The following is a 27,921-nucleotide window of genomic DNA, read 5'->3' as shown; positions in this document are numbered from 1 at the left end:
ACTTGTACCTCTTATCGTCTTGCGTCTGGAGGGTCGCAAGAACCGTCAGTTAACCTTAGGAATCGTTGAACAATGGTTTTTTTCGGATCTAGCTTTTCGCTTTGGGGAGCCCCAGTTATATCCGTGAAGATAAGCCTTTTCGTATGTATTATCAAGAACTCAACAAGGTGACAATCAAGAACCGTTTGCCTCGACCATGTATTGACAACCTGTTGACCGGCTACGAGGGTTAAGCTTCTATTCGAGGGTTGACTAACGCACGAGCTATCATCAGATGGAAGTCCAATGGGAGAATGTTCCTACAACGGCATATCAAACGTAGTACGACCATTGCGACTTCGTATTTTACGACTTTGGGTTAATCAACACACCAGCAGCTTTATGGATCACATGAATCGACCTTGTTTATTGAGGACGTTTTGAATCATTTCCAGGAGAAAGGAACACCCTGGGCGGCATGGCATCATACCTTAGAGCTCCCGAGTGAGCAACCACTATTCGAGAGCTACATTTTTGGCCACGTAATCAACGAAGTGGAATACACGTGGATCTCGCTAAGATCCATTTTGTTAGAAATAGATCGACATCAAAGATTCCTTCGGGGATACAACAATTCCTTGGTTTCACTAGATACTATTGCAGATTCATCGAGTGATTTTTGAAGGTCTTGCAACTTTAATCTCTTGAGCACAGCAGGGTGTTGTGCATTCGTGGGAGATAAAACGGGAGGGCGTCTCTTCAGCTTTTGAGACCCAATACCTACAACGCCCTGAGCATCGTCTTCACCTTAGAGTACGGGAAATCTAGTGGCATACCATGATGGTTCGAATCAGAGTCCCAGTTACACACCGATACAACACGAGAAAGTGATGGCTTACGTAGTGGAGTTACAAGAAGAGTTGCACGAATCACAACCTGCGATGGAACCCATGGTCTTTGGATTTAAGTTGGAGGCATTACTTGGACGGTACCAGATGCGCTACTTAGACCGATCACAAGGGCCTCCCGTGTACCTTTGTTTCGAAGGAGCTAAAACATGTAATGACATCGCCAGATGGAACTTTTGAATGATTGCGACTGTGAAACCTGAGAGTGCACGAGCTTTGCAACTCACTATCGACTCTAACTTACCTGATCAGACTCGCTCTGTTCAAACTGGAGAACTGAAGGGAGAGAATTTGCAAGTTAAACCCATGTGGGGCATGGAGAAGCAACCGTTGGCAGTTCGGACGATATTCCCTACCTCATGGAACGAATGTGGGTCTCATTATACGGCAACTGTAGGGAACTCGTGTGGAGCAAGGCACACCGGCCTCGATATTTAGTCATCTGGTTTGTGATGAGAGATATTAGGATCTATAAAATATAAAATCTAGTATTGATGACCGGGCAGGAAGGCCCACATGTATGTGAACGATGTTTGACTGGTGCGAAAGTCAAGGTGGAATACCAGAAACCTACTGGTTTGTATCAGCAACCAGAAACACCCATATGGAAATGAGATTAGACTACAGTGGATTCTGTCATTATTAGTCTACTTACAACTTGAAACGGAAACACTATCACCTGGGTGATCGTTGATAGTCTCATGTAACCAGTACACCCTCTTGCAATTAAGGAAACTGGCGAGTCTTCACAGCTTGCGAATATTCCTCTGAGAGAGGCGGTTTTTAGGCACGAGGTGCCAACTTCTGATACCTTTGATTCTGATCTATACCAGATTCATGGCAGACAAAACACAACACCCTCTACTCATGTCTAGGCATGAGCACTGCTCATCACCGTAGATATGTTACGAGCATGTGTATGATTAACTTTAGTAAAACTTTGAGGACGCTTACCTTTGGATGAGTCCTACAGCAGCAGATACCATTCTAGTATTCAGACAGCTCCGTTTGAGGCATTGTATGGATGATAATGCCAACCTCCTTGTTGGACTAAGGTGATTGACAACTTAGTTACGAGTCCAGGACTTGTACTCGAAACCCTTGGGAAAATTGTTTGGATCGGGAATCGTTTGATGGCAACGCGTGATCGTCAGGAAAGCTGATAAGCTTAGAAAGCGCTGGAAGATCGTTGTAGGCGATCGTATCATGTTGGAAGTCTCACCATGGGAAAGGGTGTGGTACGCTTGGGAAGCGTGGCACGCTTAACTTACATCAGGTGGGCCATATAACATTCTGGGAAGAATCGGTAGCGTGACCTACAAACTCGAGTTACCTGATGGATTGGGTAACGTACACGATGTCATTTATACCTCGGATCTAAGGCAGTGTTTGTCCGGTGAAATACTTGTGATACCTCTACTGGAGCCTAAGATTAACGACAAGTTGCTGTTGTCGAGGAATCTATCGAAAACATGGACCAGGAAATCGAGGTTCGTTAACATAGTTGAATTCCAATCGTGAGAGTTTGTTGGAAACCAAGACGTGGACCGGAGTTCACGTGGGAACACAAGGATTTGATAAAGCTCTAGTATCATCAATTGTTCAGGCGGTTGAATCAATTTTTGCGGTCATTGGCGAATTTCGGGACGAAATTCCCTTTCAAGTTGGGGATGATGTGGCACCAGGGGAAAATCCACAGCCATCCTAAGCTATCACTCGAACTATCACTCCTTTTCGCTTAAACGACTTACCAAATTTCGGGACGAAATTTCCTTCAAGTTGGGGATGATGTGACAACCCGTACCTTTAAGGTCAGCATCGTGTATCGTTACATTCTACGCTTTACTCTGTGTTATGATTGGATGTATGCGATATCGTTTGGGTAAACGTCAACCGATTAAGTTGGTGGTTCATGCTTGTTATCGTTAATATACATGTGTGATTACTTATACTAAACGGTTACGTGAGGATGTTAAACTTGATCTCGGTTCCGAGTTGCAACATTGGGGTTGCGGGTCCAGGTCTCTAATTCACAGCCCAACCCTCAAGGCCCAAGGCCTAGGTCGGCTTACATGAAGGGGGGGCCGTATACTTAGTTTGCAACTCCCATGACGTTGTAGGTTACACAAGAAGCAACCCTATACTCCTCCTCCTTTTCTACACCTCGATGGCAGCAAGAAGAAGCCCTTCACTCGGTCGCGCCATCCGAAGACTCTTTGATACGAAGGCCCACTCTCTAATTCCTTTTCGGTTAGTGTTACACCATACTTTGTTATACCCTCTGATGTACGTGGCTGTGTTTTCATTGCTTAGTCCATCTCTGGTCGTTAGGATGATGCTTGTGTGTTTTATTGATGTTGCGTATGGATTGTGATCATGATAGTTGTGATTTTGATTTAGATCTAAAAGATGTAAATTGTCCGATTGATATGTTAATCTGGAAGTTATTGTTCAAACCATGATTTCGATTAGAATGGTGATAGGTATCTGTTGAAATAACAAGAATTGTTTGATCCGAATTGGTTATAGCCAAAACGATTTGATTTGATATAGAAGTGGTTATGATGTCAACTGATATTGACCAATAGAATAGAGTTGCACAATATTAATGTTCAATGAATTAGTGAAATCTGATGCTATTTGGCACGAGAACAAAATGAATAATTGTTAAAACTAGGGTGCTACTTGATAGAGTATTAAGTTAATGATGATGATATGTAATGAATTCATGATTAATGATAACAATTGTGGAAGAAACGAATATTCATGCTGGCATGGAAGTTTAGATTTGTTTACATAAGGAATTAAATTGCATGATGGCTGATGGATATACTTGGTGTTGATTTGATTTAAACATGAGCATGTGAGATAGTTCTAGTAGAGATAAGGTTAATCAGAGGTAGGTAATGAGTAGGGTCACATGGGTTCATTATAAATGATTTGATCTTGTGTGATTCATGGATAAACGGAACTTGTATTTTCTTCACATGTTGGGCCGAAGACTTTTACATTACTGGACCACTCATATGCAAATTGATACTAGTGATTTGGTGATATGTTGCCACGTATAAATGTTATTATATATAAAGGATTTGAAATCTTAGAATCATTTGATATGTCAATTTTGAGTTTTATCAACTGAGAAATTGATAATTTACAATTGTGAATTTATAATTGTAATTACTAATTATGCATCTATAAGTTGCATGTTAGTTTTTCTTTCTGATATGGGTTACATGATTTATACTAACAGTGATATGTTTTGGGTATCATATAAGGTAGTTTGTACTACCCAAAATTATTTAAAAAAAAATCATGTTAGTAATAAATAATTCATATTATATTTTCTTTATCAATTGGGATGTTATTGTACCATACACATAATAATGATTTGAATATCAGTAGTTGGTTTAGTGATTCAGTATGTAATATATTAACTTGATCACATTGCAGTGTTTGGACACTAGGGGTATTGTAAAACTCTACTTGTATACTTATCAAACTAAATGCATATTAGGTCGTGTGTAACGGACCTCCCTAGTATTTAACGTGTAAAGGCACATTATCAAACCGAGCAAGCTAAGGTGAGTTCACTGCACTTTTCTAAGCATGTGTCCCGGTGGTTTGGGACATCTGGTAAACGTTTCTGAAGGGGATACTGGGTAAACTGTTTAATTGGGATGTTGGTTATTGAACACAATATAAAGCATGTAACACCCCGTACATCTACCGTGTTGCTGAAGAAGCAACGAGGTATTTAGTTGATAGCGCTATTAGGTTTGGCACCCTCACACCGGGCCGAAAAGACGGGCGTGAACTATTTACCTGGACTTCATGACCAATGCCTAGTTAGAGGCATTGGGGTTGGGCATTCTCATCGTGTACATATAAGACCCCTTACATCTATTCAAGGTTGTTTGATACCTTGACCTCATGACCAATGCCTAAATGGAGGCATTGGGGTTGGGCATTCACATCTAGTCGCCACATACGGTAATCGAGTTAATAACAACATCAAATCAACTTGGTAAACTGTTCTGTATATACATCTGGTAAACTAAACTCGGTAACAAAACTTTGAACTCACCAGCGTCGTCTGACACACTTGTTTGCATGCTTGTAGGTCGTTAGCTGTTTGCATTGGAACTTGCTGTCTGGAGTAGCTGGAGTGGTCATGGGTCGACTGGAGGGATTCATGTGATTGAACTATTGATATCATACATTGGTTTTTGAAACAGTTTAACATTGGTTTACTATTTGCTTCCGCTGGACATGTTGGTTTCATTTAAACTCATTGATGGTATTTTACATTAATAATTAAGGATTTTATTCTGAAACTTGTACTCGTTCAATGTAATTAGTGGCTCGTTATTGGTACGTCACACGCCTAACAGGGACATTCCCTAGGTGGTATTTTGGGGGTGTGACAGAGATACAGTATCTTCAAGCCTTTCTCGTCCACCTTGTTGTTGAGTGAAATTTTGTGACTCATTTCTTGGTTGTTGAAAGTTTGTTCGTTGGGTTTGTTGGTTACTACTATTGCCGGGCTCTCTCCAACCAAGGTTAGGGTGGTTTCGCCATCCTTAGTTGTAAGTGCCCGTTGGAGGACCCGACGGCCTAGGTCTATTGTCAATGTAGCTTACCGACTCTTGTTGATCGTCTGTTTCTTTCATACAACTCCAATCTTCATGTGGCCCACCACACCCTTCACAAGCCATAACCAAGACTGTTTTTGTCATTTCCAATTTTTTTATTTTTGAAGAAAGAGCCTCGATTTGGGCTTGTAAAGAAGTGCTTTCATCAACCTTATGGGCGCCCGGGGCAATAGATTTATTGCCTCGGGGGTGTGCCACTGAAAATTGGTTTGAGCAATTTCCTCAATTTGGTTATATATTTCATGCGGGCGGCGATTACCTAAAAGTCCCCCGGAGCTAGAGTCAAGTGTCTGCCTTGTGTGTGGCAACAACCCATTATAGAAAGTGGATACTTGTTGCCATATCGCAAGGCCGTGATGTGGACACTTTCGCAATAGCTCCTTGAACCTTTCCCAAGTTTCATATAAGGATTCCCCGTCCTCTTGCGAATATGTATTAATTTCAGTCATTAATTTAGCCGTTTTAGCTGGAGGGAAATACTTATATAGAAATTTTTGGGCTAGTTCATCCCAGGTGTTTACCGATCCAGCTGGGAGGGCATTGAGCGAAGCTTTTGCTCGGTCTTTTAGCGAGAAAGGAAACATTCGAAGGCGGATGGCGTCATTTGATGCTCCATTAATCCGAAAGGTATCACATATTTCTAAGAAATTAGTAATATGTAGATGGGGATCCTCGTCCGCAAGCCCATGGAAGATTGCGGAGTTTTGGAGCATTTGTATCAAATGCGGCCGAAGTTCGAAGTTATTGGCTTCAACATTCGGTGCATTGATAGCGGCGCCTAGGTTACCTACGGTGGGTCGTAGATAATCCATGAGGGTACGTTGGTCCGCCATTGGAAGTGGATTCCCCGAAACTTTCTCTTGGTTCTTGGCTTTTAGTCTTTTTCTGAGAAAGCGTTCGGGTTCTTCTAGAGGTTCTTTTATGTCCTTATTAGAACTGGAGCTCATACACTACGTAGGGGTGGCGTCTGGTTCCAAGTCCTGCAATAAAAATAGAAAAGAATGCTGGTCAGAAGGTTCACCACGGCCCCGTGCTCAGTGAACACGACCCGTGGTCGGAGTTACAGTGATTGTTTTCCAGATCCCAGTTACTGGAGAGTTCGACACGGCCCCGTGTTGCACCGACACGGCCCCGTGTTGCACCGACACGGCCCCGTGGTCAGCCTTCTGTAACTTGGAAAACTAAAAACTGCCAGTAACAATGCTGGGCATGGCCCGTGTCCGACCAGGCACGGCCCGTGCTGAGCTCTGCAGAAGCTGAAAAACTAAGAAAATCCTAAAAAATAAAAAAAATAAAAAGATGATTAGGCCGTTGATTCCTAACTTTCTTAAAATCCTTGTGTCCCCGGCAACGGCACCAAAAACTTGATGTGTGCGAGGTGTTATATATTTTTGATGTATATTTTAAGCCCTTTTTACACTTTTAGCCAAGTTTTAAATTTATAAAACACAATATTTACTAACACTAAACACACATATGGGCAAGTGCACCCATCGTGGACGTAGTATAGTGTTGGTAAGATACCGAGGTCGTCCAAGGACACAAGAGCTTTTAGTACCGGTTTATCCTCAACGTCTAATCAAATCAAAAAGTTAGAAAAGATTTTTAAACTAAGAAAATAAAAGCTAACTAAATGCTGAAAAATAAAAATAAAATAAAAACAGATAGACAAGATGAATCACTTGGATCCGACTCGTGTATTAGTATAACCTTTGATTATTTTCGCAGTTTTGCACTAGTTTAAGAGATTATCTTAGTTATTGTAGTAGGCCCCTCTTTTGAAGGCGACGTTACCCTCAACCCAGTAGTTTGAGTCAGCAAGGATACAATCCTAAAGGGTTGGATTATTGGAAGATAATGAATTAAGTTATTAATGCAAATTATGGTAGGCCCCACTTTTGGCGGTGACGTTACCCTCGGCTAAGTAGTCTGAGTCAGCAGGGATACAGTCCTAAATAGCCGGGTTATAGTATTAATAGTAGTTAACTTATGAGGGGGTCAAAGAGTTTGGATCCCCGCCATCCAATACCTATGGGCATTGAAGGAGATCCTACTAAATTTGACCCAGGTCCCTTGCAGGACCTCTAAATGCTGAACAAGGGCAAGACCCTTACCAAACCGTTCCCTTAACCCCCGACCAGGTTGCCAACATACCTCCATATAGACCGTGGAGATATGAATGGTGAAAATCCTTTATTTTATATAGACAGTAAAATAATGCCAAGACACCACGGACAAACGATAAGGAAAGATCACCTTCAACATAAGAAACTAGTTATTAAATTCATTAATACAAAACCAAATAAAAAGTGCAAACGATTAAAGATAAAAAATATTATACTAAACACTTGTCTTCACCAAGTGATGTAAGAGATTTAGGCAAACATGGCCTTGATTGTCAAGAACTCTTACGATCAATCTTGGATCCCGAGACGACTCACACACTCTATGATGGACAATGGATGATGGTGGTGGATGATGGTGTTGTGATCGTGGTGGGTGGTGGATGAAGTGTGAGAGAGGTGGTGTGCCAAGGGATGAGTTGCAATGAATACAAGCACTCCTATTTATAGGCTGAACAGAAGGCTGGGCACGGCCCCATGTCCGCTGGACACGCCCCCGTGCCTGTCTGACACTCTATCTCTTCATTAATTGTAATTCGCAATTACAATTAATGCACCTGCTGTACTTTCGCCACGCCCCCGTGTCCGCTGGACACGGCCCCGTGGTGGGCAATAGAAGCTTCTATAGGTTTGTCTTTTCTGCTGCTTCTTGGGCACGGCCCCGTACTGGCTAAGCACGGGGGCGTGTTCAGTCTTCTGCCTTCTCTATTTTGCTTGGGAGGATGCTGTTGAGGGGTCGGGCAATCGACTTATGTTGCTTTTCTTGTATTTATGTTAGATTTAGCTGTCTTTTTGCTTCTTTTATGAATTTGAGCTCATTTAATCCTGAAAATACAAAAGGAAGACAAAAACACTCTTTTTCCAACATTAGTACTTAAAAAGGGTTAGTTTTATGCCTCATTTGATGTAATTTATATGTTGCATTTTACACACATCAGTATACTCAAATTACATTACATGGATGGTAAAAAATGTTCAAACCATGTTTTGTATGGTACGTTGTCCTTAATGTTGATACTATGTCTTTCACGTTTCTATCGCATTCCCTATGGTACTATGTTCTTCATGTTGGTATTATGTCATTTACGTTGGTACCATGTCCCTTATGGATGGTCATACTTTTGTTAATTAAAACGATTAAAGTATTTCTTTAATAAATCAAACACATGAGGCATGATATTCCTTTTGATATTTACAACTCATTTATCAATAAATATGTCGTGGGTAAAATAAATCTTTATGAATTAGTTTACTTTTACTAAATTTATACAAAAGCTTAATTTGATTACTTAAATTACATGGGTGGTCAAAAATGTTTAGTAACATGATTTGTATGGTACGTTGTCCTTCACGTTGACATGATATCTTTCACATTTATGGTACCTTCTTAATATATATATTTAACATTTAAAACACCAATATGTGGGTCTATGTAGTTAACGCAATCCAAAATCAAAAAATGGTCAAGGCCCGATATTTGATATATCGGTTATCGCGGTGAGATATCGGTAATTTTAATATCATGCAAAATTTATACACATACATGTACATGTATATATGGGAAGGATAAAATAAAAACTCCCTTAAGTTAAAAAAATAACCCTAGAAAACCCTATTTTACATTTTTATTTTTTTCTTAAAAAACAGGGAATGTAACAAACGTATATTTGAATATTTTTGTAAAAGAAAACAAAAAACTATCGAGTAGTGTTTTTTAAATGTTCAAAATCTGTATGTACTTTTTTGGACATATATATTATATAACATGAAATTTTTAACTTTTTTTAAAATTACTTGACGTTTTTTTTTGTTTTTTTACAAAAATATTCAAAATATGTACGTTACATTCCCTTTTTTTAGAATAAAATAAAAATGTTAAATAGGGTTTTTACAAGGTTTGTTGAGTTTTTTTCTCTTTTTTTTAACACAATTTGGTTTTCTTCCTATACTTCACACACACACACAGACACACACACACACACACACATATATATATATATATATATATATAGGGGACCGCTAAAATGAAAACCACCTCCAGTTGTAAGAACCATGAGAACTACACCGTACGGGGCGAGTTGGACCAAAATTTTTTTACATAAATGTAAATGCGTGTATTATAAACACATTTGTAAAAAAAATTCAAAAAAAATGTCGTGTGTGTAGTTTTAAGCATCACAAGTTTGTGTTTACGGGTACCGTAAATTTTCACGACATTTTTTTTTGAATTTTTTTTTTTACAAATGTGTTTATAATACACGCATCTACGTTTATGAAAAAAAAAATTAGTCTAACTCGCCCCGGATCAAAAAGTTCTCATGGTTCTTACAACTGGAGGTGGTTTTTATTTTAGCGGTCCCCTATATATATATATATATATATATATATATATATATATATATATATATATATATATATATATATATATATATATATATATATATATATATATATATATATATATATATATGGGAAGGTTCTCTGCAGAACACTAATTATTACAAGAACACGCAGGACAAAATGAATCACACATTTTTTCAATCCTAAAAACCTAAAAAGCAAATGAAAATGTTATAAATGTAAGATTTATTGTTCTCACACTAGAATTTAAAATAAAATATGAAAAATATTCAGTTTTTAAATAACCTACTCACATGTAGGTTATGTGTAGGCTAAATTACCTACATGTGTGTAGACTATGTGTAGGGAAAAATATATGATTTTGTTATGTATATATAATACACATATGAATGTAAGAAATATAAAATTTAAGAAATATGAACCTAAAATCCCAAAATTTAGTGATTTAGAGTTGTTCTTTTTGTTCTCGCAATAATTAGTGTTTTGTAATGATCCTTATCCTATATATATATATATATATATATATATATATATATATATATATATATATATATATATATATATATATATATATATATATATATATATATATAGAATGTTTCTAATCAGGGTCCGTTTGAGTCTAAGTCGAATCCCTTTGGTTCCCCACTTTTTAGTGTTGTATATAGGTTTGGGTTCAAGGTGGGGATCCAAAGGGATTCGACTCAAACTCAAACGAACCCTAATTAGCTTCATTATAGCGTCATTGGAACCGGTTTATCGAACCCTAACTCGAAACTCTAAACCAGGGTCGTTCCATCGTTTTTGGAGACCCTAAGCAAACTATGAAGTAGGGGCCCTAATTTCACCCATAAACTCTCCTCCAATCCCGATGGACCCATCGCCATGGGTGATTGCGGTTACTTTTTTCCGTCTACTGATAGCCGATAGCCTAGAAACTAAAAGCAGGTTGTGATGGGAAGTGGGAACTATGATTGCGGCTGTATTTTAGGAGCTTTGAAACTGAGCCTTTTTTTGCTAAACAATATTTACTTTGGGCTCCTTCAATAAAGACTAGTTTAGTTTTGAAATAAACGTATTTATTTGGGCCTAATACATATACTATATATAAAACTTTCTAAAAACTTGAAGGCCCTTATTTTTTTGTGGCCCTAGGTCTGTGCCTAGGTTGACAAGGCTCTGGAGCCGGCTGTAGGATCGCGTTCGGCCCTGTTTGAGTCGATCAGAGAAATTCCTATCCAAATCAAGAGGCGGAAACTAATGACTTGGTGCTATTTCAGCTGGATTCACTTTTAACTTGCTGTTTTATTGATCAACAATACGAGTACACGTTCTGACAGCACTTCGACAGCACTTCGTGGCTTGTCAGAAGAAAAACACCGTAAACTATGTGTTACAGGTTCGCTTTAAAGACCCCTATATATAGATGAGTTGGGTTCGCTTATACGTACATTCATGTATAAGCGGACCTATAACATGACACAAGAGCGGATCTCATCACTTGACTAAAAAGCGAACCTGACCTAGACTGTGACACAAAAGCGAACCTAGATGTGTATACATAAGCGAACCTATTACAATCTAGTGTTTCTAGGATTTCGTGTCATGTCTGATCTGTCCATCTCTAAGACTCGATGTAAGACGTAGTTGACAGACGTAAGTGCACCAACACTGGCCCTGCTCTAAACCCTAAAGCGAAACTCTAAACCCTACACCTAAACCATAAGACTAAAACTTAAGCTTGTCACACCCCAACCGATGGCGGAAACATCAGGGCGCGACATTAGGCAAACCAAATTGCTCAAGAGAATCCATAACAACTATCCATTACCAATATTTTTCACATTCATTGTCCCATACTAATGAACATATATTCAACACATAGTTATTACAGACAGTGACTTCTCAAAAGCAAAACAAGTCTGACAACCTAGATTTCTATTAGATGAGTTTCTAGACTGCCTATCTTGATTCAGCATAACATTCAATCAACCTGTCACATACGTTAAAATAAAGTCAATACATAAAGTAAAGGTGAGTACACAAGTTTGCATAGTAATAGTACGAAAAGCGTTTACGCATAACCACCATGTAACACGTAACGGGCGAAGCATGTAACTACCAACAATGATACAACCTAACCACGAGACTGTGTTATAGAGTATGCGCGACACATGTTCACCGAAGCGAACACGTGAAGTAAAGTAATATGATCCCTAGTAACCCCTGTCCACGACAGGTGCTGAGTCCAAACTATAGTATTATCATTGCTAGAGGCGGTCTAGTGTAACAATGTATAAGCATAGTACAAGCATTCATCAAATCACGTATAGCCTGAGCATGGAAACAGAAGCATAAGTCATTGAGCAGAGTGTAAACAACGTGTCGAGTGGGATAAGTGTCTGACAGGTGATCCGAACGGATGGCCATTCGAGTGGGATGTGTTTGTTTGCGAAAACGTTAAAATTCGGAGTTTAGTTAAAAGCGTTTAGATAATTGAAATTATAAGGGCCAGGTCACCCGATCGGATGGTCATCCGGACGGATGGCCATTCGAGCGGATGGTCCTTGATTGAAGTTTTGTAAAATTTTCTAAGTAAAAACGTTTTGGGTTAACGGAGACGGCGTGACGATGTGTCAAACAACGAAAAAATACCAAATCCAGTTCATTCGGCCGGATGGTCTCAGCCCATTCGGACAGATGCACTGTTCTTGATGAAGATTCATGTTTGACCCGTTAATCGGTCCATATCTACGGTGGAAATCCGTTTTCAAGCCGACTCTCAACTAAGGTACGAGTCGAGAGTCTGATTCAGTCCAGATTCCATCAAAATTTCGTGAAAGTTGAAGAAGAGTTGAAAACAGATGAAAAAGGGTTTGAAATCTTTCTTAACTTAGTTGAAAAGTGTGGAAATCCTTTAGATCTGGAACCTATCTCGATTAAATGGTGCTCCTCAACAATTTGCCTAAGTAACCCGAGTGGAATCCATCTTTAAGAGGTCCAAATCAGATGATTTCGAGAAAAAGTTAGTGTTTGTGTGTGATTTTGATGAAGAAGATGATGTAGAAGTGATTAGAGATGAAGTTTAGATAAGATTTGAGGGAAAAAGCTTACAAAATAGAATGAAGGTGTACGACAGTATTTATAGAGAGGGGGCGAAGGTTTGAGTCGGTGTAAGTGACATCGTTTAGGCGGATGGCCATCCGGACGGATGGTCATCCGAGCGAATGGTCATCCGAATGGATGTCCATTCGGACAACCTCGTTGCGTTCGTTAGTTTGCCAACTTTTGGTTCGTTTGTTGGGCGTTGTGTTGCGTTTAATCGAGTTGTGAGTGAGCGTTTGAGCGTATAAGTGTTGCGTTGATAACCACATAACATTTAAACAAATAATCACACAAATAACACACATAAAATAAATAAATCCGCGTTTCGAGTCTGCGTTGAATTTGCGTTGAGTTTGCATTGCGATAGCGTTTAGTCTAAACAAGCTATGTAAAATGCGATAAAATGCGTTTAAGTAGTAAGCGTTATAGGTGGCGTTAAATGTGATAACTGCGTTTCGAATAAGCGTTGTAATATGCGTTTAAAATGCGTTGAAAATATAGTTTTAACCCATGGTGTTAATCGAATCCCAAGAGTACAAACGTTTATGAAGAAAATGATAGTGATAAGTAACGATCCGAAAAGTCGGGTTGTTACAAAGCTAAACCGTAAAATCTACACTATAAACCCTAAATGTTAAAACCTAAAGCTAAACTCTAAATCCTAATGATAACCGCTAAAGCTAAAGCCTAATATATAATCCTAAATCCTAAAAGCTAGACTGTATATAATTATTGAAGGGTTCGATAAGCTAGTAACAATGTCGTTGGAATAGGATCTAAAGAATTGTTAGCTTTTAACGAGTTGAAACGTCCTTGTAACCTTGTGTTGTATTGGATGAATACAAGGTCATTGAGTTTTTGTTGCAAAAGACAATTTTTTTTTGAATGTAACATAACATAAAGAACAAAAAAATTACATAACGAACTAAAGAAGTTAAATGTAATATAATTTACAAAATTTATTGGTAAAAAGAACGTACATTGTCAAATATGTAAAATATGTAACTAAACATAAAGAATAAAAATATTACATAATGAAGTAAAGAAGTTGGTAAAAAGAACGTACACTGTCAAATATGTAAATATGTAACTAAACATAAAGAATAAAAAAATTACATAATGAAGTATAGAAGTTAGGTGTAATATAATTTACAAAAATATCTGGGAGAAAGAACGTGCATTGTCAAATGAACTCCAATTGCATTCATTTGGTGAAGCACTACAAGTTTAACTAAGGACAATGATGGCAAATGTTTGGAGCCAGTGGCGAAGCTTGAAAATTTTCACGGGGGGTTGGAAGTCATCAGACCTAAAAGTTATATATAAGTAAAAAAATTATAAAACCGAGGGGTCGAAAACGTATATACCTAAAAAATTCTATATGAACCGTACATACATAACACTAATGAGTGAAAAGTTCGGGGTAGCTAACCCAAGCGATGGCTTTGGGCCGCCATATTTCAAGGGCCCCAAAATTTTGAAATTAGTTATATATAAATGCATATAGGCCCAATTATATAGGGCATCATTACCACGCTTCATAAGGTATGGGGCGTGGGGATTGGAACATTATTTCCACATAGGACCATTAATTAAATTAAATGGTACACCACCCCATTTCTTAATTGATGGTGGTTCCCATGGATTAAACCACGATTACCACGACCCTCCCATTTGATAATTTTAAGACAAAAATAAATTAAAAAAAATAAAGAGGATAGTGGTTTGGGTCATGACCACACCCTTAGGGTTGTGGTTTTGAATTGTGGATTAAAGACGGATGACATGGCGCCTATGTGGAGGGGTCTTGGTGGTCATGACCACACTCTATAGCCTAACAGTTTCCTAGAATCCAAATCCCCATGTCTGAATGTTGCATCGATTCACGAGGAGTTAGAAGGGAAAACTTTGATTTATAAAGAGAACAGGAAGTGGATAGTTGTTCTAGGATAATATGTATAAAGAGAAATCTCATATTTGAGGTTTGCATATAATATATATATATATATATATATATATATATAGGAAGGTTAACGTACATTACGGCTTAACGTACATCACGTACGACAGGTAATTACGCACGTTCATTTTAAAATCACGCACATTATAACTCAAAAATCCAAAATCACGCATGTTGAAACACAATAATCACGCATATTGAAAACATTAATCACGCATGTTATAGAACAAATCACGCACGTTGTCGTACGTGAAGTACGTTATGTTGGTGCACTACATCTGTTGATTTCGTCTTAGATCGAGTATTTCATTGTAATGTATAGATTAGGGCGCGTTTTACGAGAAAACTATAGAGTTTACGTGTTTTAGAGTGTAGGTCCGCTTATACGGACATAGTAGGTCCTCTTTTATGTCAGGTCCGCTTATACGGACATGCCGTATAAGGGAACCTATCAGGTTCGCTTATATGGACATGCCGTATAAGGGAACCTACTCACCTATATATACCACAAAAGAGGACCTCATTTGTAACTTTCCGGATTCCATACCAAGGTGCTGCCGGTGTGAGAACTGAATGTAAACGCTGTCAAATTAATCAGAAAAGAGATTTAAGAAGATATCTAGCTGTTTCTACGTCAGGTACTTGTTTTCCGCACATGTATCTGATCAAACTCCTCTGATTGACTCGTTCGGGTCAGAATCCGATCCTACAATTGGTATCAGAGCTTCAGGAGGAGGAGTTCTTCATAGATTTGCTGGATTTCATTGCATATTCTTACTTCTACACCTTCTTTCTTCGTCAGACCGAGATTTCACGGTCCGTTTCAGCTGATTTTTGGATATGTTGTGCGTGTATACCTGATCTACAACCCTACCAAGTTTCAGATCGAAACTCCTAGCCGTTTAGGAGAAATCAAGGTTTTTTGGTTTGTTTTCGCGTCAAACTTACAGGTCCGCTCGTATGTACATCTATAGATTCGCTCCAAAGTATCACATTTGGTTCGCTTTTTCGTCATTTTTAAGGCAGATCCGCTCCAAATTAACATGTTTGGTTCGCTTTTTCGAACAAATTGTGGTCCGCTTATTGATTCAGTTGTGGTCCGCTTATAGTGTTTGACAGGTTCGCTCATTGGTCAGTTTTTGTGGTCCGCTCCTAAGAATCAGTGGTTGGTTCGCTTATTTGACACTGGTGAGGTCCGCTTATAGGATATCAATAGATAGTATCGCTCATAAATACATCCAGTAAGGTTCGCTTTTTGAGTCATCATCATCACTGTGATTTCAGTGAATCAAATCTGACAGAACTTATGCGATATTGATTTAATTGTCAAGAGTTATGGTCAGCCATTATTTGCATGACATCAGTTTGCATATGATGATTGGTTTGAGGTTTAATATAGTGTCAGATTTATTAAAGGTCCAACCATAAGTGCCACCCACTACTTATTATTGGCCCAATCTTCTTTGTCTGTCACATTTGAAAATATTAATTACATATTAAATCAAGTTCACAGGTATTGTTGTCAGCTACATAATCGGTCCATTAAAGTGTTGTCACATACTGAATGATAAACAACCCATGTGATTAAATAAAAAGGTTGTCGGCCATTGTTGATAAGAGGGTGCAAGAAAAGCGATACAACTAGAATTTTGAGGTCCAATCACAAGCACACGTATACTTGCCGTAGAATCACGTGCATGAGCTCAGGTTATTAGAATTTTGTATTACGTATACTTGCACGTGTGGGTCAGGTGAGTTCAATCACAGACTCACTTTAATTTTGTAAAAGTGATCAAGTTTTGAGGCTCAATAAGGTCCAATCACTTTCTGTTAACAGTTTAGAGATTTAAAAATAAAATGGATACAAGTATTGCGTATCGGCCCATGTGATTGGTTGGGTTAAGCGGCCCATATGATTGGTTGGGTTAAGTGGTCCAATCAGCAAGTTATATAAAAGGCCATCTGATTGCCGCCCATTTAATAAAAGTCCATGTATATTGTCGGCTATTAATGGTTCAATGAGCATGAAATTGTTTTAATCAAGTTGACTGATATGTGTATAAAAGATTCAATGAGCATGAAATTGTGATGGGATTTGTCAGATAGAGTTGATTAAAAATTGTTTTGGGTTTTGTTGGGCAAGAAAGGTTGCTTGGGTTAGTTTGTGTTGTGTTTTTTAGCTCAGTTGGCACAAAATTCAAGACATATCAATTGGAAGTCGGGCAAGGTCGTTTGAAAGTCTATCAGTTCGTTCGTAGTAAATCTGGTCGTTTGAGTTTAATCCGTTAGTTCGCGTGTTTTGACAAGTTAAATCTCAGTTCGCATCAATTTCAGTCTGTACAGTTTGTCAACATTCGGTCCGCACAGAATATTCATCGGTTCGAGTATCAGTATTATACTGTTATTTGATAATTTTTTTAAACTGATTGTGTTGCATTTGTTTGTGTTTCGTCAGGTAATTCGAGATCATCAGGTAATTCGAGATCATCAGGTGATACAAGTCTGAAACATGGATACTGAGTTTTATAACGCGTTTGCAACATCGTCTTCACCAGCTGCGATTGCTCAAGCCATGAATCTAGAAAACGAGACGGGAACCACCCAGAAACCCCCGAAATTGATGAGTATCGAAGAATACTACGGGTGGAAGGATAGATTTGAAAACTGGGTTCAAGCAAATCATCTTAGATCATGGGAATGTATCTTGAAGAAGTATGTGTTACCGAGAACGGAGGTGAATGTTATCAAACAGATATCCGAATTCACAGATCAAGAACGTGCAATGTACAGAGCGGGGAAAATGATGATCAGTTTATTGCAACAAGCGATTAAAGAAGATATATTCATTCTGTTAGAACACGAAAAAACTGCTAAGTCGATATGGGATGCTCTTAAAGTCAAATTCGAGGGAAGTGAGAGTATGATTAAAAGCAAAAAGGCATTGCTTAAGAAAGAGTTTGATCTTTTTAGCAGCTTACCAAGAGAGGATACTAAGAAGCTGATTGAAAGATACTGTCACTTAGTGCGATCATTGACAATGATTGGTGTTGATAAAAGTCGTGAAGAGTATGTGGATAAGTTGGCTGATGCGTTACCTCAGAAGGAGTGGGGAACGTATTTGATGATATTGAAAAACACGGGTGTTTATGACGGACTGACAATTGGACAGTTTATCGAAAAATTAGAGGCTCAGAATCTGGAACAGCAAAAGATCACCAGGATGAATAGTCCGAGTGGTCAACAAGATGTGAAAATGTACTACAGGGGTAGCATTTCAGCCACTGAGTCTGAGAAAAGTCCAAAAATTCAGACGGCATTCAGTGCTGGTGATTCATCTGACAAAGCTGATCAGGGTTCAAACAATAGTAGCAGCGGGTTTTCATCATTTCCAAGTGTAAATCCTAAAGAGAAAAACACAAGTTTTCAGTCTCAGAGTACAAAAACAGGAAATGGATATGTGATTCAATGCAACATAGCTCTCAATCTTCCAGAAGGTCAAAGCTTCTCTGAAGACACTGCGAAAGACCACATGGCACTTCTGGGTTCTGTGTTGTTATCCTATGAAGGGCTTGTTGCTGGTCGGATCGGAAATCCTATGCTTACAAAGGAGGATTACGATCAGATAGACGCCGAAGAAATGGAACTCATGGATATTAAATGGTGTCTTGCAAGTGTTCTTCGACGTGCTGAGAAGTTCAAAACAATTACCGGGAGAAATGACTTTCTAGATGCTCATGTATCTACTTTAGGTTTTGATAAATCTAAAGTTATTTGTTTTCGGTGCAGGGAGAAAGGCCATTTCAAACGGGAGTGCAAGGGAAGAGAAGCTAGCGGAGCACAGAATCCATTTGGGAAAGATGATTATTACCGCAAAGCTATCTATCAACAAGTTGGTCAATCTCAAGAACCACAGACGGCTCATGGGAGGAAGATTGAAGATCCCAAAAGAGCATGTTTGGTAGATTTCAGCTGGAGTGATTACATATCATCTGAAGGCAAAACAGCACGCATAATCGATCAAGATGATGAGAAACTACCAGAAGGTTTTAGTTGGGATATGTTTGTGGATGAGAAGGGAGAGTTTAAAGCTTTCATTGCCAAGATTATGAGGGAGCCAGACATGTTTGCCACCTGGATGAAATCTATCGGTGAAACTGTCAAATCGGTTGCTTCTGATGAAAGTTCTTATAGTTCTGATGAAAATACAGAAAGTGTTGATGAACTTTCAGAAAGATCTGGGGAGGTTTCAGAGAGTTCAGATGAGAGTATACAGAATGATGTTACTTCAGAAAAGGAAGTTGTATTTGATCAAACACCATCTGATTCTGGTGTATCAGATGCTGATTCTGAAAAATTTGTAGAGTTTGATCAATCACCGGTTGACAAAAGCAGTGATGATGAAGAAGAAAAATATATAAATGTTGCTGAAACTCATCTTTCTCCTAAAAGTTTTCATGTTTATTTTGCAGATCGCATGGAGAAACTAAAGGAGAAAAGAGCTGCTAGAGAACAACAGAAAGAATCTGAAGATGATGTTCAGAATGTTGAAAGTGTTGCTGAAAAAATTACCGAGGTTGAGAAAGAAGAAGAAAAGGTGATCGGAGTAGAAAAGGTGATTGAAGTTGTGAAAACAATCGAGGTTGAGAAGATTGTTGAAGTCGTCAAGCCTTGTAAGAAGTGTTTGGAAGCCTGCAAGGAATGTGCAACAAAAGACGACATTATAGCTGAGTACGAGAAGAAGAAGGAGCAGTTACTGTTCAACCTTAATTATGTGAAAGAATCGTACGATGTCTTGAACAAAACAGTAACTGGTCTCTAAACGACAAACTCAGAAAGAGAACAGGCACTGACAATGATGAATGCAACTTTGATGTCAAAACAAAAAGCGATCAATTTCTACATTGAAGAGAGTGCCAAATGGAAGCAAGAGTTGGAAACTGAAAAGATCGAATATGAGAGAATTAGGCGGTTATTATTAAGCTATTCTACTTCTGATTATCTCATTGATCGTGTTTACCCAACTGTTGCAGGATTGGAAGCTTTTCAAGACGAGAAGCCAAAGAAGAAGAAAGACTGTGGTAAGAAACCGACTGTTAGCTATAACAAGTGTCCGCCTCCAATTTGGGATGGGTATTCTCCTAGGAAACCATGAGCAACTTGAGAAAGCAGTCAATATAAAGTTAAAAACCGACACAACTGGCGTTTTACCAGACAACATTGATGTCACGTTTACCTCGTCCGATACCGATCATGAGTCTGAGTTAATTAAAAAGGTGGTCGATCAGGTGTTGGATACTGATGAGGAGTCCGAGTCGAAATCTGAGTCTGGAGGGTCAAAGTCTTCAGTCAACAGTCAAAATTCGTCGGTTAAACGGTCTTATAGTATAGAATTTTTGTTATCAAAAGCAAATTTGGATGATGAAACATTTGAAGTTTTATACACTTTAAATGATTCGGACAAATTATACTATGACAAAGAATTTCCAATAAGAAGTGTTCGTTTTGACATGATCAAAAAGGTTTTCAAAATGACAGAAATCAATATTTCTGAAAAAAAAGATTTAAATCTTAATGAAAAACCTAAAAAGTACACTTCAAGAGTTCAACAACGCCTAAACAAGAAAAAGGGTTACAATTCTGGTTCTGGTTTTCAAAAGCAACCTAACCAAAATCGTAGCTACAAAAAGAAAGGATTAGGTTTTGTTCCACCAGAAAACCATAAAAATGATAAAAATTCTAAAACAAAAACAGAATTTGTGTCAGGTGGAAGTTCAGATGAAGAACAGAAGAAACCATTCTGGAGACAGTCAAACCAGGAGTTTCTTGCTGAAAAGAAGAAAAATGGAATTGCAGTGTTTTATCAAAGAGAGACTCGTACCTGTTATCGATGCAATGAAGTTGGTCATATTGCATGGAATTGTCAGACAAATGCAAAAGCAAAACAGGGAGTTTCTCAGAAATTAAAAGACAAAGTTGTTAATGTTGAACCACCAACCAATAGACTTAAAATTTTTGAAAATTCAAAATTTGAGGTTGGTGAGTGTTCGAAAAAGAATTTTTATAAAAGGAAAGAGAATGACAACCAAGTGTGGGTTGCTAAAAAGGTTGATGTGAATGTCGGCGATGAACCTGGTTCCACAAAGCCAGAAGAGCCACAAGTTGAGAAGAAAATTTTAGTGAATGATGAAGAGTTTCCGTCACTAAAATTTGAGGAAGTTAAGAAGAAAATTGGAAAAACTGAGATTTCAAATCAGTTTTACAAAGAAAAAGATGATTTTGATGTCGAGAAAACATTCAACGGGAATGTTAAAAAGATTTTTGGAAAGATGTTGAGTGGGAGAGCAAAGGGGGTCAAAGATTTTTACGCCACGAAAAAGGCTACATACAACCCTACTGCTCAAGAATTGAAATCCATCAAGTCTGAGAAGACTTGGATGGATGTATGCTTTCCATAATAGTCTTAGGACTATGCCGGAGATCCCAAGTTTATATCGTGGATCAGGAATCGGCATCATTCTAGTGTTTGAAAAGTTTGTTTGAAAGATTTTGAATAGTGTTTGAATGTTTACAGGTGAGAGGACTACGCCGGAGCTTCCAGGTTGGTAATTGAGAAGAAGGAATCGGCATCTTTCTGAATAATTCGACAAGTGGTAAAAGAGGTTTCTGTAGATGTTTCATTCCTACAGTAAAACCTACAAGTGGTATTTTTGATCTACAAGTGGTATTTGTGGTTATACCTTGAAGAATTTACATTTACAAGTGGTACAGTGATTCTGAACTGCAAATGATAAATCAGGGACATTAAGTTGTACTTGATTTATTATTCATATGAGATTGATAAACAAGATGATGAACCATATCCCCATGCTTCATAAGTGGTAACCTTAAAAGTGGTAAACACAAACTCATTTTCCGGAAAAATCATTTCGATTAAAACAAACTTAAGTGTTTTGAGATCTAAATGAGAAAATGGTTTGTTGAAAGGGGGAGTTCGGATTGTTTATGCCTAGTGAATGGCGATTTGATGTGATTCGATGTCAGTTGTCAAGTTTCTGTACAGTTTGTTTTACTTTTTATGTTTTCAAGTGGGTCAAGAGTCTAGTAGTTTTCAAATTTCCTTTGAAATGTGTCTGCATTTTAGGGGGAGTAGGAAAATTTCAGAAAATCCAAAAACATTTGAAAATTTGAAAAAGCCAAAAACATGATAAAATTCAAAAATGAGTTTCGTTGTGAAAAGAGGAAATGATAGTACATCAGTAGGCTGTCACAACATGCTAAAGAAATGTAAAGATAAAATTTGATAAACAATCTCACTGAGGATATGCCAGTAGGTTTTTACACATTTAGTAAATTGTGACGAGATATAAACTAAATTTCAAACTTGCTTGTTCTGTGGGTTAACACAAACTTGGATATATAGGTAACACCTGAAATCTTGTTTGAAAGGTCCCTTATTCTGAGATACTAGGTCTTTATGCTTAGTGATATCTGGGGTATTATCCCGGGACTTCTGCTGTATGGAAGTACTGCCTAGTCCCCGGATAATGCTTTCCGCAAATGCTTGAAACATAGCATCGCCCTCAGCAAGCTGATGAAACAATAAAATTGATAGTCGCTGTTGTTGAAATAAAAAGATCCTCTAAAGGGGACACACCAAAAGTCGAGCCGTCATCTCTCTGCTGAACGGAAGTTCTGACCTGAGCTCTCACGGTTTCGCATTTAACCCCTGAACAGATATCATCTCTGGTATACTCACCTGTAAGACTGAATATTGGGACCTGGATACGGGAGTATATTCAAGTAGTGGGACACACGGATAAGTTTAAGTTCTTAAGACATTAATATCGTATCTCGGATCAATTGAACTTTGTGTGAAAATTTCAGTGGACCGATATACTGATAATCTAGGTGAATTGTTTTGAACTGAAAATGCAATCAAGCTTAACGGTGTTAGTGACATGTCTCATAAACTGATATGATCCTCTTACACGAACTCGCAAAAATATTGTCTGTAAATATTTTTCTTTACTGCATTTCATGTTTCTTTATTTCAAAATCCAAAAAGATTTTCAGTGTGTTTTAGCATAAATTTTTGAAAAAGTCAAAAAGATTTTCGACAACTGATGTTGAATAGATGATTTTCAAAATTCCGAGTGCTAAACATGATGAGCAATATTTGAGGGGGAGTGTTTGTGTGAAATTATATGTTTTCATAATTTAACCTTTCAGGGGGTTCATCAATATTGTCACTGGTAAAGTTTCAGTTTGGTTTGAGGAAGAGTTTGTTTTAGTGCATACACCTTTATTCTAAATTGTAAAACTTATGTTTTGGGTAGAGAATTTGCAGGATAAGATGAGAAGCTGTTAGATGAAAAGCCAGACAACGATCCTGAAGATGTTACTTAAGAACAAAGGAATACCAGTAAATCGAGAGGGGGAGTCTGAAGATAGAGAGAAAGAAAAGCCCAGAGACTGATCAAGACTGAAGATGTGAAGACACAGCATTGTTGCGACTCGATAGTCGACTCCATCAACATCTGAGGGGGAGTCTGTTGGTGCACTACATCTGTTGATTTCGTCTTAGATCGAGTCTTTCATTGTAATGTATAGATTAGGGCGTGTTTTACGAGAAAACTAGAGAGTTTACGTGTTTTAGAGTGTAGGTCCGCTTATACGGACATAGTAGGTCCTCTTTTATGTCAGGTCCGCTTATACGGACATGCCGTATAAGGGAACCTATCAGGTTCGCTTATATGGACATGCCGTATAAGGGAACCTACTCACCTATATATACCACAAAAGAGGACCTCATTTGTAACTTTCCGGATTCCATACCGAGGTGCTGCCGGTGTGAGAACTGAATGTAAAAGCTGTCAAATTAATCAGAAAAGAGATTTAAGAAGATATCTAGCTGTTTCTACGTCAGGTACTTGTTTTCCGCACCTGTATCTGATCAAACTCCTCTGATTGACTCGTTCGGGTCAGAATCCGATCCTACACGTTAAGCCGTAATGTACGATATACTTTTTCTATATATATATATATATATATACACATATATATATATATAGGTAAAGTGTAGGATACAAATCTCCTAATCCTACATTACGTACGCGACAGTAGTGGCCGTACACGTGTCCTGATTCGTTTTTATTTGATAAGGTTAAATCAGACAATGAACTCAATCATCTGAGGGCAAATTCATCTCTTCATTCAACCAGCGAGAAGTTCGTTACACTAATATCCCGGTAATTATCACTCGAATCAGTTTCAATTTTTTCATAATTTGTCAATTGCAGTTTTCGTTCTTCTGCGTTAGGGTTTCATTCAATTTGTTTTTTCGATGGATCCACAGAGTAGCACTGGACGAACAGATGTTGATTTTGAAGAATCTCGACCGATCGGTGATCATGCTCAATTATCTGCATATCAGAGAGTTTCGATTGAGGATGTTTTAAATTCGCAACCTCCAAATCCAAATCCAAATGCAAGTACAAGTGCTGTAAGCGTAGAGACGAATGGTAATTATGTTAATGCTGATCTTTAAATTGTTCGTATACTTGTTTTTGTTTAATCGTAGCAATGATTTTGCATTGTTCTATCTGTTTTTGAAGTTTGATTGTTGAGTATATTTTGATTTGAAAGCAACATGTTTAAGTTCGCATGTTACGAGTTTTCAATTTGCATGTGATGTTTATTTTGTTACGGATTTTCGCATGTTTTGATATAATAAATCGCATATGTAAAACAAATTCACTAGAATCATCATTTCACATGTTATGGCTTATATAAATCGCACGTGTTGTTTGTTGTAGGATGAAATTAAGCATTTATTAATATATCGTTTGTAAGGAGTATGATAATTCGCATTTGATTTATGTAGATGAAAGGATTTACACTCCGAAGGTTGAAGCATCAGCTACACCAGTGGTTGGAATGCAATTTACCTCTATTGAACAAGCATATGCGTTTTACAGATCATATGCTAAGTTAGGTGGTTTTTCTACTCGGAAGGGTGGTGAAGTACACATTGGTGGTATAACCAAAACGAAGTATTTTGTTTGTTCTAAAGAGGGTCATAAGGCAGTGTGTATTGAAGATCGTTATTCGAAGTCAAAAAATCCATACAAATCAAGGGACAGGGGGACCATTAGAACTGGATGCAAAGCTCATCTAATAATTTGCACGGTGGATGGTAGATTATATACAGTAAAGAGATTTGTTGATGGCCATAATCATAAGTTTGTATGTCCACATGATATTCATATGCTGCCAACTTACAGACAATTGTCAGATGTCCAGGAGGAGATGGTATGGGAACTAGGCACTTTAAACCTTGGTCCTGTCAAAGCTTTCTATATAATGAGGAAATGTTATGGTGGTTTCGAGAACATTGGGGCCACGGTTGATGATTGCAAAAATTTTAGGAATCGAATTAACAGCTATATAGGAGAATATGACGCTGACATGGTGATTAATAGGATGACCGACAAAAAAGAGTATTTAGCTGATTATTCATTTGAATATTCTGTTGATGATGACAAACGGTTAACTGGTTTGTTCTGGGCTGATGGGTTATGCAAGCTGAACTTTATGGAGTTTGGGGATGTGATATCGTTCGATGCAACTTTCAAGACAAACAGGTACGTGTTTCAAGACAAATATGTTTTTTATTTATTTTCGCATGTTATATGTTTTCCTAAACTCCCAATATCGCATATGTAGACATTGAAGAGTTGGTGTTGAATATATCGCATGTTATACTGTATATTTTCGCATGTGATATCTGTCTATTTTCGCATGTTTCAATGTGTATTTCGCATGTGTTTGTTCAGGTACAAGATGGTGTTTGTTCCGTTCCTTGGCATTGACAACCACTGTCGAAATGTAACCCTTGGAGCTGGGTTGTTGTCATCGGAGAGCATTGAATCCTATAAATGGCTTCTGAATTCATTCGTAAAGTCATTTAGGCGGCAGCCAAAGGTTGTAGTGACGGACCAAGACCCTGCTATGAAACAGGCTATTGAGGAGGTTTTTTCTACCAGCAGACACCGATTGTGCATGTGCCATATAATGAAAAAAGTGGCAGATAAGGTATAGCATGCTATATTGTATTTCGTTAGCGTTTTTTTTATAATATAGATTTTGTTATAAGCTGACATAAACTGCATTTATCGGTATAGGTTGGACACGAGTTGTGCAATAACGATGAGTTTAAAAGGAGGATGTACGACATTGTATGGACTGATTCCATTGAGCCCGAAGAATTCGAGAGACAGTGGAAGTTGGTGATGATTGAGTTCGGTCTCACTGAAAATAAATGGATTGAAGATATGTTTTCGATGAGAAACATGTGGATTCCGGATTTTTACCGGCATGAGCCCATGTCTAGTCTCATGTGAACAACTTCGAGATCAGAGAGTGAGAATCATTTTTTTTGCAGGTGTCAAATTCACAACTCACACTTGTAGAGTTTATGAATCATTTTGACGGTGCAATGGAGGTCCAAAGGCTCAATCATAGAAAGAATGATCATATTTCAAGATATACAGAGCCTGCTAATTGGAGTGAAACTACTTTGGAAAAAGATGCTGCTAAGATATACACCAGGTCTATATTCTTTGATCAACAATTAGAGATTTATGGAACAATTTCCGAATGTTTGCCGATGGACACCAAAGTCGAGGGTCCACAGATCAGGATATTGTTGAAAGACTTTAAAGCCCATGGAGATGGATTATTAGAGGTATTATAGCATATATATTTCAAACATGCGATTTTGAAAACCTATTTGCGAATTTCATTTTCAGAACTTGATTTTGCAATGTGAGATTTTGATGTTCGTATGCGATTTTATATCTATACAATTAAATGATTTTTAGACATGCGAAATTGTTAACTTACACATGCGATTTTAGTTTTTAATATATATTTTTTCTTTTGGGTTTCTTAGGTGTGGTTCAAGAATCTTGAAAACGATGTAACTGCATAGTGTAGCTGTTTGGGCTACTATGTAAACACATCTATTTTCTTTTCAAGATGTTTGGTGTTAAAGAAATACCAAACAAATATGTTATGAAGAGATGGACAAAGGATGTGGTGCCGAATGAATTAAATGTGAAGTGCAATTTAAGGGTGGGTGACAAGGATGTGCAACACAAGGCTAAACGGATTGCTCGTGAAATCATTCACACAGGGGAGTATTTGGTTAGCAATTTGATTTCTGACCTTGATCAACTTGTTTTAGTGAGGGATCAAATGATGCAGCTTAAAGAGAGAGTTGATCAGAGTCGTAAACCAAGCAACTTGATCCAAAATATGACCAATTTTCCAAGTTGATTGGTTATCAACAACCAGTAACTAATGCTCCTCCTACTATCCGTATGTCGGCTGGTATAAGAAACAAAGGTCGCGGCTCGCATAAAAGGATTAAATCCAAGAAGGAACAAAAGATCAGCCGCAAAGGAAAAAGGTCTAGGACATGTAGTGTATGCAATGTAAAAGGTCATGATATTCGGACTTGCGAGATACCGAAAGGCAAACAACAAGGCAAACAACAAGGCAAACAGCAAACGAAGAAGATGAACGGTGTCCAGATTGAAAAAGTTCCCAGAGACAACGATAACGAGGTCGAAGACGACGAAGAGGAAGATCAGTTTGAAGATTACAGTAGTGATGATGAATCGGAGGAAGAAGATCAGTGGGAGGAGGTTTCAGAAGATGATGAGGAAGATTAATTGTTTTTTAAATGTAAATGCGATTTTACACGAAACACATGCGATTTTACATTCTTCTGTTTATATCAATTTTTTCATGCGATTTTAGTATAT

At 38.0% G+C, this 27,921-nt stretch overlaps 1 protein-coding gene, 1 long non-coding RNA gene and 1 other non-coding gene across 3 annotated transcripts; all 3 read left to right on the top strand.

Moving 5' to 3' along the window:
* The first annotated feature begins 2,941 nt into the window (after nt 1-2,941).
* Nucleotides 2,942-5,045, top strand: LOC118492527. Its single transcript, XR_004894166.1, has 3 exons — nt 2,942-3,137; nt 4,405-4,471; nt 5,011-5,045. It is a non-coding gene; the product is annotated as an uncharacterized LOC118492527 (long non-coding RNA).
* Nucleotides 5,046-5,890: 845 nt separating this feature from the next.
* On the top strand, nt 5,891-5,997 carry LOC118492844. The gene has a single exon (XR_004894845.1). It is a non-coding gene; the product is annotated as a small nucleolar RNA R71 (small nucleolar RNA).
* Nucleotides 5,998-25,453: 19,456 nt separating this feature from the next.
* LOC110942743 (protein FAR1-RELATED SEQUENCE 5-like) lies at nt 25,454-27,083 on the top strand. The gene is made up of 4 exons (XM_022184508.2): nt 25,454-25,734; nt 25,927-26,185; nt 26,535-26,837; nt 27,045-27,083. The coding sequence occupies exons 1-4, from the start codon at nt 25,454-25,456 to the stop codon at nt 27,081-27,083; spliced, it is 882 nt and encodes a 293-aa protein (XP_022040200.2).
* The last annotated feature ends 838 nt before the right edge of the window (nt 27,084-27,921 follow it).

Source organism: Helianthus annuus, chromosome 5, assembly GCF_002127325.2.
Source record: "Helianthus annuus cultivar XRQ/B chromosome 5, HanXRQr2.0-SUNRISE, whole genome shotgun sequence".
In the NCBI taxonomy this organism is placed as follows: Eukaryota; Viridiplantae; Streptophyta; class Magnoliopsida; order Asterales; family Asteraceae; genus Helianthus; species Helianthus annuus.
The sequence above is the reverse complement of the archived record's forward strand: the minus strand, read 5'-3'. Positions and strand labels throughout refer to the sequence as shown.

Coding starts and splice junctions, on each gene's coding strand:
- LOC110942743 (XM_022184508.2), top strand. CDS start 25,454: ATGAGGAAATGTTATGGTGGTTTCGAGAACATTGGGGCCACGGTTGAT. Junction 26,186..26,534: donor TGAAAAAAGTGGCAGATAAG/GTATAGCATGCT, acceptor TTTTTTTTGCAG/GTGTCAAATTCACAACTCAC. Junction 26,838..27,044: donor ATGGAGATGGATTATTAGAG/GTATTATAGCAT, acceptor TGGGTTTCTTAG/GTGTGGTTCAAGAATCTTGA.